At 33.4% G+C, this 12,313-nt stretch overlaps 1 protein-coding gene across 1 annotated transcript; it reads right to left on the bottom strand.

Annotated features, from left to right (window-relative positions):
• Window positions 1-1,737: 1,737 nt before the first annotated feature.
• On the bottom strand, window positions 1,738-12,296 carry LOC103720828 (Got1/Sft2-like vescicle transport protein family). Its single transcript, XM_008810746.6, has 6 exons — window positions 12,029-12,296; window positions 7,836-7,889; window positions 4,632-4,705; window positions 3,854-3,971; window positions 3,697-3,755; window positions 1,738-2,355 (listed from the first exon to the last, which is right to left on the bottom strand). Exons 1-6 carry the CDS (start codon window positions 12,161-12,163, stop codon window positions 2,277-2,279), a joined length of 519 nt encoding a protein of 172 aa, XP_008808968.2. The 5' UTR covers window positions 12,164-12,296; the 3' UTR covers window positions 1,738-2,276.
• Between the last annotated feature and the right edge of the window lie 17 nt (window positions 12,297-12,313).

Here is a 12,313-nt window from a genome sequence, read left to right on the forward strand (position 1 = left end):
TATTTATTTACTAAAATAAGTATAAAAGAGGTAAGAATACTATAAATAATAGCAAAAAGCTCCATCATTAGAAACAAAGTTTAACATCATTGATTTGGAATATATTCGGATTTTTCGAGCCAGTGTAAGTGTTTACAGGATTAGATTCTACATGCTTTTTTTGGCAGACCAAGTGTAAAATCATGGTCAATTAAATGAGCAAATATTATATTTTTAATATTTTTTGAGTAAATCATTCTACTTTGATTTGTTTGTGGAGAATAATTTGGAGAATTATTTGACCAAGAGGAAATAAAAGGAATAATTCAAGAAATATTTGAATAATTTGGAGAATACCATCACTATGTTTTGGGGGTTGGAATTCTTGTTTTAAAATTTTGGATGGTTGCATATCTTATTTTAATAGATAAGCTCCAATTACTTGCTCATGTGAAGGCCAACACTAACTTTATCTCCTATGAATGTTTTCTTATAATACCATACACGTATGTTGAACATGCCATGCACATTTGAAGTCGCAGCTTAGTCATGGAACCAAGGGCATCAAAACTTAAAAATTTGAAAACTGGATAAAAAAACTCAAGCCATAAAAAAAAGAGAAATAAAAAAACAATTGCAAATTTCCCTTTTTGATTGAAAATACATCAAAGTGATATAATATATTTATTTTGATTTATTCCTCCATTTTTTGGACCATATCACCAATCTCATGAACCTAGATAAAACTATCATCCAACCAAAGTAAAATTGATAAATGGCCTCTTCTTCTCTTTTCTTTTTTTTTTTAATGATGCAACCTTTTAGTTTTACTCTTAGATCAATTCATTTAAAAAGAAAACAATTTATTTATCAGAATCCACGTACTCTTGGAGGAGTTGGTTTTGTTCCATTTCCTATAGGGTGAAATCAGGAGAGCACATCTTTCTGTTTCCTTCCTCGCATGGTGATCTCACGGAAAGTTTAAAACCTGGAGATTGAAGGTTGTAGGTTACACTTCATGTTGCAATCAAGCAGGGTCGAGGGGGTGCTTCACTCCTCATTTCCAGTAGCTGCTTCGCCATCGAGTGCTACAAGAACATCAAAATATCAACAAGAAACCTGCCCATCTAGCCAACTTCAACTTACCGCATTGCAGAATGTATTGCATAGAGGGATGCATGAGAACTAACTTCGCAGATTGAGAATTTAATGCGCTATCTCACATTTACACAGCAGGCATCATGCTCTTTTGTATCAAAGGAGAGAAAGAAAACAAAAGTAATACTAGCTCCCTAGTCACACTTCATGTTGCAATCAAGCAAGGTCAAGGAGGTGCTTCACTGCTCATTTCCAGTAGATGCTTCCCCGTCGAGTGGTCCAATGACATCAAAGCATCAACAAGCAACCTGGCCATCTAGCCAACTTCGACTTCTGCATTTCAGGATGTACTGCATAGAGGGATGCATGAGAACTACCTTCGCAAATTGAGAATTAATACACTATCTCGCATTTACACAACATGCATCATGCTCTTTTGTATCAAAGGAGAAAAAGAAATCAAAAGTAATACTAGCTCCCTTCGGTAAGTCACACTTCATGTTGCAATCAAGCAAGGTCAAGGGGGTGCTTCACTGCTCATTTCCGGTAGCTGCTTCGCCGTCGAGTGCTACAATAACATCAAAGCATCAACAAACAACCTGGCCATCTAGCCAACTTCGACTTCTGCATTGCAGGATGTACTGCATAGAGAGATGCATGAGAACAAACTTCGCAAATTAAGAATTTAATGTGCTATCTCACATTTACACAATAGGCATCATGCTTTTTTGTATCAAAGGTGAAAAAGAAAATAAAAGAAATACTAGCTCCCTTCTCTAACAAAGAAGCTGCACAATGCTATGGAGCAGTTCTATCTAAACAACTTGATCCAACGACAAAAGTAAAATAAAACCAACAAATAAACCACATCTGGATTACATTGCCAAATTACCCATCAGACCACAGTGTCTTTGCATGACAACATATAGATGTGATCGACACAGTCATCCAATGCCTCAAACCATGCCGAACCCTAACCTGTACTTCACTTTTTGAATGCCACATTGACAGAATGATGTAAGAATAGACAATACGCAATCAGGGCAAAGCCCAATTTTCGACGTCAGCTGCACATGTTGTTCATGTTCAGAATTACAACAAGAGCCTGCTGCTGTGTGTTTGAGCACAAACTTCAGCTATCAGGTAACCCGTGAGCAGAGCCTGCTGCTCTGCTCTTTCAGCATTTGGTGAAGTCAAGCTTAAAACTCGGTGTCGAAGCACGATGCCATAATTTTGGAAACAATTGAACGTGCAAATGGAATGTAACTGAGACTGTACCTGGAAATATGAAATGAACCGTTGGGCCATGATCAAGCAAATGCAACAAACAAGAAAACTAAGGTATAGATTCAACCTAAACGAAGTTCTAAGATTTCTAACACCACAAACAAGAAAAGTTGGAAGCAAGGACCTTGTGAAGCTGAACAAGGATCACATATTGATGATGGCAAACAGGATAGATATCTCTGTAAGTGTCTATAGGATGATTCTACATGCCATTGCAAAAGTAACCAAGGTATTATGCCAAGTGCATTATATCATTTGGAGAAAAAAAGAGCCATTATGATGACAGACCATATGGAACATGCGATGTCACATAAAGAAGCAAGTATGAGGTGGAAAAACTCTAGCACTTGAAACAGGTCTCACAAATATTCATTGCCAATTAGCTACCAAGGGGCAGATCAAGTCTTTAAATTAACCTCATATACTGGTTTCCTTAGTCTTCCCCTTGCAGCCCCTCTTTATTGGGATCACCACTAGCATTCATCTGGCATGACCATACCACTTAGACCACTAGCCCCTCCTTATTTGTATGAATTTAACATACAAATAAGCCATCTAACAAGTCTTACACAAATGAGACAGACAGCCCAGCATCTGTCTTCACAGCACATGATCATCAAGGGTTCCCTAATTTATCAGGGATAGCCTCTCATAACTTCTGGCAACTAATGTCAAGGGTCCCATGGGTCTTGCTCTCATCAATTTTGAGCCCTGCAGAGGTACCAAGCTTTCTTTCCATCTATAATCTAGCTTCCTTCTTCATCTAGACTACTCTTAAGTCTTGAGAAAACCTAGGGTCGTTACTGCTCAGTTGTATGAATTTAGAGTGCATAAGCCAGGTCTCTCTACCCACCAACTGGCCTTACACATTTTACCCCATAGACCCTCCCTTCTCAAAGATGTTTTTGCCAGAAATGGCACCAATTTAGAGGGAAAAAACATTCTAAAAACTTATAGATCATAGATCATATAGATTGGATAAGGCTTGTTGGTTAAGATAAACAAAATGGAAACAAACCTTAACCATGACATGACATTGATATTACAAGAAGTTATCACTTAAAAGCCATTTGTCTTTTGAGAATAGAAAGCAAGCAATTGCACCAACCAAAGAAATAAATATATGGTGATGATGGAACAAATGAGCTTAAGATCTAAGTTCTCTCCCAAAAAAAACCATTAGAATAAAAAATTAAAAAGAAAAAACATGTCAATGAAAGTATGCCCTCAAAAAAAAAGATGAATAAACTAACATAACAAGTGAGTAATGAGTAAATATCCATAAAACAAGAAACTGAAATATCATGTATGGAATGTCGAAGAATGACTTACCATACCAGAGCACCAAACTCTAGAATTATAGCCAGAAGTGTCAAGAGTCTACTGTGGACCTGTGTTACTTGAAATGTATAGTGAACCACATGATACAGCATACAGATGAAACATGAAATGGACAATTCAATGTAAAATGAGGTTCCAACATACTTACGTAAAGAGCACAAAACAAAGCTACTATCATACTTGCAATGTATAAAGCAGTTGCATATATACGAACAGGATCAAGCATCATGTCAACTTGTCGTTTGGGGCCTATAAGAAATGTTGTGCTGCCATCCAAAAAATTTCAAATTTAGTATCCTGGGAAAAAAAGATTAAGGGGGAAAAGTAACTGAGATACCGCCTCGAAAAAGAATTAAATATAAAAACCTAAGCTTTAATAACTCAGGGAAAAAATCGATGGTAAAAGAGCATAGAAAATTTCTTAATGTACATAGGATGGATGATAAATAAAAACCACATGATGCAACTATTCAAAAAATACAAAGTAGATCATAGGTGAAAATTTTTCAAGGACAATATATCAAATAAAACACAAAACCTTTAGCTGTCTCAGAAACATAAAGCAAACTTCCCTGAATCTATTGTTAGAATCACAAAAATAAACTCTATTGACATGCATGAACTTTTTTTTGGAGCAAACATGCATGAACAATTCTTTTTTTTTTGTCACCTAGTTCTGACTGAAAGTCTCCTCCTATACAAAGACTTACAATTAATAGTAGTTTCTCACCATTTTGCACAAAAAAGATTGCAAGAAAAGGAGATATATTTAGCAAAAACAGAATGGAATCATCCTACCAGATAACAGTGTCTCTTTTGACATATTTCTCATTTGATCATATATAATGTAACGCAGACAAACAACAAGAAGCAACTTATATCATGCAATCAAAAAAAAGTAGCTTTCACTGAACTTGGGTACGGACCTTCCAAGTGCAAGCAAATTCCCAAAAGTGAATGTTATCGCGAATTTGATTGGCCTGAAGAAAACAAGCATTGACTGCCACAAAAATGAAGGAAAAAAAAAAAGAAAAGAAAGCATCAATAACTCATAGCACTATTCAAAAAAAATAAAAATAGATGTATAAAAAAGCCATGAAATAAGATTCTTTGTTTTTCTATTTGATGTTTAATGTTCAACCCAGTTACTAGTGCAAGTGTTTCAAATACACACTCTTCCTATCACTTGGGTAAAATGAGATAAGCCACATGCACAGGGGAAGAGAAGCACAGAGATGTCTAAGGCCCTGTTTGGGGGAGCTTTTGGAGGGCCAGAAAGCACTTTCTGGCCCTCCAAAAATACTTTTAGATGAAAAACTGTGTTTGGTAAATTTTTCAACAAGCTGTTTCAGCTTTTGCGGGAAGCTGAAAACAGCTTTTGGGAGGAAGCTCCAATTTGGAGCTTTTGGAAGGAAGCTGTTTCAGCTTTTTTGGAAAGTTGTATTTTTGACAAAAATACCCATATTAAAATAACATAATTACATAGTTTATCCCTGTATAAACCTAAAAATCTGCTGGAGCCAAGAACCCAAGCCGTCAGACTCCCTTCCGTAAGAAAAGGTATTTTTCTTTTCAATTTTTATATGCATCTCTTGAACCACATTTTAGAAGAAAAAAATTTTAATCCTTTTCCATACCTTCCAAAATCAATCTATTGTTTTTTTTTTATCATCAACCTCGCGGCCCACGCTGAGGTCCTCCTCGAGCGTGGACCACGAAGAAGAGCCCCTGGACCGCGGAAAATTATTTTATGGAAAATTATTATGAAAAATTATTTTATACTAATAATTATAATATTTTATACCTTTATTTTTGTATTATACTATAAATATAATATCATATTATATCATAATACATTAATATGTTATGTTAAATAATTTAATATTATGTTATATTATGGAAAATTAATTTATACTAATAATTATAATATTCTATACCTTTATTTTTGTATTATACTATAAATATTATATTATATTACATTACATTATAATACATTAATATGTTATTTTAAATAATTTAATATTATGTTATATTATGGAAAATTAATTTATAATAATAATTATAATATTTTATACCTTTATTATTGTATTATACTATAAATATTGTATTATATTACATTACATTATAATACATTAATATGTTATTTTAAATAATTTAATATTATGTTATATTATGAGAAATTAATTTATACTAATAATTATAATATTTTATACTTTTATTATTGTATCATACTATAAATATAATATATATTACATTATATCATAATACATTAATATGTTATATTAAATAATTTAATATTATGTTATATTACTAAATATTAATTTACTCTAATAATTATATTACTATTATGCTATATTAACATAATATTATTTTATATTACAATAATATTATACTATATCGTATATTTATGTATTAATTTATGTTATGTTTTATTATGTTCTGTTGTATAATACTATGCAATGTCCTTTATGGTAATTTTGTCATATAAAAGTACTTTCTCAGTTTGTTTACCAAACACAAAACAAAGTACCACAGCACTTTACGAATGTAGTTACCAAACAGCAAACAGCTTTTTATAACAGCTCTACTTCAGACAGCTCTACTTCCAACAGCTCTACTGCCAACAGCTCTCCCAAACAGGGCCTAAATCATAGTAATCATCCACAACATCACTGAAACTAAATGGCCCAACAAAACAAGTTGAACAACGACTACTTATTCAATTTATAGATTTATATATCTAGAAACTGTCATTGAAAATTGTTAAAACTATCATGGAGAGAGTTCACCACTTACATTATGAAGTTATGGGAGGGGCTCGTAGAGTGGAAGCATTGACAAGTGACTATGATATATCTTGTGTGATGGTTGATATATTGTTATGATCCAAAGCAAAATGCAATGCATGAATTGAGGCCTCAAAGGGTTGAAAAATAAAATAAATTAAAAAGGGTAATTCTTTCATAAGATAAGTTTCCTAAAACAATCAAACTAAAAAAATGAAATGTATTACTAATAGGAAATGTAAATGAACCTGACCAAAATTAGATTGACAATAGACTACTTCAGTGATTTATGTGTTATATTTTACTTATAAATTTTCATATTTAAAGATACTTGCAGCAAGCTATAAAAAGGTAGCGAGTGTGTAATTTCAAGATAAAATTACATAAAATTCTGTAGGGCATTGTTGAGGACGATAATGTAGGATGGTCACAATAGTAAGCAACGAAGTAACTGCCAATGTAGTGGTAATGGCAGTTTTTAGAAGAGTTACAATGATAGACGATAAAATGGTCAAAAACTGATTCAGATGCTAGGTTAATGTACAATGAAAACTAGAGGAAGCCCAATAGGACAAAGTGATGAACTATGTGGATGAGTAAAAAAAGAGACACAAGAAAGCTCGATGGAAGATATAAGAAAAAGATTAAAGAAAATATATTGGAAGGTAGTATTATATTCAAAAGTTGCATTGTTTGGTGATATAGCAATGAAGAACTGATTAGAATGCTAAGTTGATATTAAAGACTAGAAAGCAGCAATAAGAAGAATGCAGTGTATTTGTGTGGAAGGTTCAGGAAGGCTAGGATGCCCTAGTAAAACTGGATAAAAGGTGTGATAAAAGATTTCGAAAAGCTCGTGATGGCTAAGTAAATAGTCTTCATAGAAATTTATAAATAAGGTCATTGAGAAAAAAATCCCTAAAATGAATGAATAGTTAATTGAATATTTTCATACCAAAAATCATATGAAAATCATGTTGTTAAAGCTTCCAAAGAATGACATAAAACACCTAATCACTGGGAACAGCTTAACATGAATAAAAGAGGCAAAAAGTACTTCTTGATAATAAATCTCCAAACAGAAGTACCAAGAAAACAATGAAAAAATTATTGACATCATAGCAGATAGTTGCCAATCATTTTTAAGAATGAATAAACAATCGTTCAACATCAAATACATTATAAAGATCATGAGGATAAAAACAATTTGAAGAAATCACTATCAATGTAAGCATGGACCAACATCACATGCAGGTCAGAAATTCAATTATAAAAGCAATAGAATAAGCAATTACAAATACAGTGTAAAAATCCTGAAGAGAAATATACAGATGCTAAGCTTACCAGGAAAGTACAGGCTAAACCTGCGACCAAACATGTAGCGAAGCCATATAATCTCTGATCAAATGGATAACATTCGTATATCAGTTCTAGAACAAGGACAATCTCTGTTAAATACAAACAGTAGAAGGAATGATGAAATTCATATATCCTTATCCAATTGGGTTGGAAATAAAATCTAACCCAGCCTTTAAGAGTCCGCTAATACTGGACAACAGCTAGCAAACAAACAATTATGATAACAGAAATGAAAGTTATCAAAGTAGACACGAATTTCATCAATCTTGTTACTAATTATATCAAATACTTTGTCTCAAAAAAAAGTTCAGAAATAGACAGACATTATTTGACAGCAAAAATAAAGATCTAATGTAATAAGCATCAGATAAATTTGCATGAAAGTTTGTCAGATTACATAATGGAAATCTGAAATTGTAAATAGCCATTAGCCAGTTAGACTGTCCAAGAACTTTAACTTGAGAATTAATTATGAGATATCTACTATTGGAGACATATAATTTTAGTAATTAAATCTAAATAATCAGGATCTTTTTCTTTGTATTTTAGTATTACTAAAATGCTGGAAGAATCAAAAAAGGCTATTAACAGGTAATATTAAGTTAAGGACTTTGACCAAGTTATGTGATTTGAAATGTAAAGTCTTGCTTGCTCTCTTTAGAAGTATTGTTTTTTGTCAATGAAGAGTCTAAAACAAGTAATTTTGTTATTGACCAGACTGGGTGCGACATATTCACTAGGTATTTTGTTTACTTCAATCTGACCCACTTATAGCAACTTCATACTATATTGCTGAATTTTATTGATTTCATTATTCTAGTTTTTTCCTTCCACTTACCTAGTACCACTTTAATTTTTCCCTCTCATTTTGCTTATATCTCTTCAATATGTAAAACCAAGCAGTTAAGAGTGCCAACCAGTCAGGTTAATTACAGGTTTGGCATGACCCACAATTGGCCCATAATGGTTACAGGTGCAGACTTAGGCCTAGGTTGTGCATTTAAACTGGGTTCAAGCAAGGCATCCAATTTCAGGTCAAGTTCATATGGTGTCTGACTTTTTGGCTCGACACGACTTTTGACCAATTTTAAAGAGATACACATGCAGCAAAGTTTTGTTTGCGCAAGTTGAGTTCACATTTAACAAAACATAACCAGATTCAGTTGAATAACTGAGCCTAGGTTGGGGATCTATAGACATGAATCAGCTCTTTTTTTTCTTTTGGATTTTCAAGTTTTGATCCCGCCTACCTAATCATATGAACCTCTACTGAATGTGATATAAGCATCTACAAGGTAATGGAATGCTTTTCTTTTTGTCTCCCTTGCCATTTCTCTTGACTTTTTTCTTCTCCATATTTTTTACAGTTTACTTTGAAACTTTATTCTGTAAAGTTTTTAACTATTCTAGAATATATCTAAACAAGTTAGTTTGAAGTTCTGAATAAGCTCATTGGTTTGGTACGTACGTGACCATGTATATACTATGATTGTATGTATTTATGCGTGTCGTTATGTATGCATCCACTTACATATGGATGTGTGCAAATATTCTTGTGTATATCAACTTCAAATTATTTATTTATATAAATCATTACTTATACACGTTTCTGCATCTGTCAGATCTGCGAATTAAAAGAATCCACAAGCATTCTACAATATCTTCAGTATTTGGTAGATGCAGTGAAGGATGTCTTCGAATGGATCAACCATTACATGCAAACATAATCATTGTGTAATTTTTTTCAGATTACATGAAGAAGGCCCAGAATATATTGCATACAACCATGTAAACTGTTGCAACAATGTTTATTATAATTGCCAACCAGGCCTTTTGTTGTGGTCATTATTCTTAGAGGGAGGAAGCAAAAAAGAATAAGATTTGTGATGATTACTCTTAGTTGGGGCAAAAAAAAAAAAAGAGGTCCCTCCATAAATGACCATAAGTACTTTTTAAAACCCTTTACATCAAGAATAGCAGGAAAAACTTCTTAATGATAATAGCATATGGCATCAATGGAAATCAGAAGCTGTCAAAAGAGCAGTACCGGCCAACATCAAATATTAAAAGGGTTTTTTATGTACATATCCTCCTAAATATTAAAAGTTGCATGAATACTCTCCCAAAATTGATATTTGCATGTATGCCCTTATAAAACACTTGTTTTGCATGTATACCCTTCTTTTTTCTTTTGTCTTGCATATATGCCCACACTATCTAACGCCGTTATGAAACTAATGGTTTAAAATTAAAAATGACTGAAATACCCTTAATGGATAGCCATGCAAAAAAAAAAACATTCATAAGCGTATATATGCAAATAGCAACTTTATGAAGGCATTCGTGCAATTTTACATATTTAGGAGGGTTTACATGCAAAAAATTCTAATTTTATTTATGTCTATTTCAACTTGTTTTAACACTCAGATTTTAGTTTAATGCCTACTCCTAAATGTTTTCTGTAAAAATATTGCTCAAGAAAAAGATTGATTCGATAATTAGATAACAAAAAGAATAATGAAAATTCTTTCACTAATCACGTCAGCTGAATCACTACGTTAAAGGTATTTATACAAAAATAGTGTTTTGTAAGGGCATGCATATAAATATCAATTTGGGAAGGTGTGCATGCAAATTTCAATATTTAGGAGGATATTTATGCAACAATCCAAGAATTTATTTTATATTTATACCCTCCTGAAAATGTGAAATTATATGAATACCCTCCAAAATTGCTATTTGCATGTATACTCTTATAAATATTTTTTTACATGTTTATCTATTAAGGGTATTTCCATCATTTCAATTTTAAACTACTAATTTTTTAATAGTGTTAGATGGCATAGATACATATGCAAAGAAAAAGAAAAAGAAAAAATATACATAATAAGTGTTTCATGAGGGTACACATGCAAATATTAATTTTGAGAGGGTATTCATGTAAATTCTAATATTTATACGCAAAAACTGATATTAAAAATGCCACCACAGCATCTTAAAGCAGCTCAAAATCTTCATGGCACGGAATGAAATATGTTGCTCAAGATTCAGCTGGAATGCAATGAACACAAATATCTGCCACTTCTATAATGAGCTCTCGCTTTTAATGAATGACAAATTACATTTTTCCACCCCATTTGACCACCAAATCCTTCATACTAAGGTCCCTAAGAAAACAAGTAAATATCGTAAACGTAACACCTTCTAAACAATGGGGATCCAAAATTCAAAAAAGCGATTCAAACCCTATACTTTCGAGCTCTTGAACTACAATAAATTGCATTCCTTGATTTTGAATCCAAGAAACAAAATTGCAGACTAACTCAAAATTCCTTTATGCTTGACTAAGGATTCCTCTTTCTTTTTCTCTTTTCCTTTTAAAAGTTCAACCAATCTATACCACATTTCAAAAAACAGTATCTCTAAACAAAAACAATTTAATTGCAGAAAGAGCATAAAAATGCCTATGTTTTCTAGGATGCCAAACTAAAGGTGCCATCTGACAAAATCATTCCTAAATAATATAAACCCCACAAATTTACCACTATTTCAATGCTCTTTAGCAGCAGGCCTCTCAAAGCCACCACATAACAATTTGCCACTCCACCCAAACCATCCTATTCATCCGTCAATAAATCAAAGGCCTATCCACTAAGAAGTTTAAACACCAAATCAAAGACCATTAATATGCTACCTCAAGGCTTCTCTATGTAACAATCCATAGCTACAAAATAAAGGACTTTCCAATATCCTGAAAATCAAACTAAATCCTTTACTATTTCCCAAACAAATTAGGTATCTCCACAAAGCCAACAGCACACACTAATGATTAAGCAGCTCAAGATCTATATCTTACAGCCCATGTAGCTCGATTCTTTCATTAACGACGGATCCACGAGATTGGCCGGCACTAATCGTGCCACTAAATGGATAACTCCACTACCAAAAAATCCCTAGATCTATGCAATGCTCCACCGGATCTCAGCGTAAAAACGCACCAACTGATCTAACAATACCTCCACTCCCTAAATCTTTTCACAACTAGATTTCCTACACAAAATAAGTACATATTTGATCGAGATTAGCTAAAAACAGGTGATCTAAGGAAAGAATTGAACAAGCAACCGAGTTTGAGAGGGATTTGAAGGCAGATTAGATGGAGAGAAGAAAGGTTATACCTGCTGGGTGGAGAGGGTGCAGTCGCGATTGAAGTCGTCGAAGAAGGAAGGCTCCTGCTGGGGGGAGGCCTCCTCGTCGACCTCCATGCCGACGAGCATCTTCGCCTTTTCCAGTGCTCCCCTCATCTTCTCCATGGCTTCCGCCCCCCCTTTTTCTTTTTTTTGTTGCAGAAACCTCCGGCCTTCGACGAGCCAAGAAAACGGCAAGAGTGGGTGGAGTCGGCACTGGACCAGTCGCAAATTAGGAATCAAGATCCGACGGTTATCGGACCGAGGACCCTTGGA

The sequence above is a fragment of the Phoenix dactylifera genome, chromosome 4 (assembly GCF_051530095.1).
Source record: "Phoenix dactylifera cultivar Ajwa chromosome 4, Ajwa_hap1_PhDact_Kaust_v1.1, whole genome shotgun sequence".
NCBI lineage: Eukaryota > Viridiplantae > Streptophyta > Magnoliopsida > Arecales > Arecaceae > Phoenix > Phoenix dactylifera.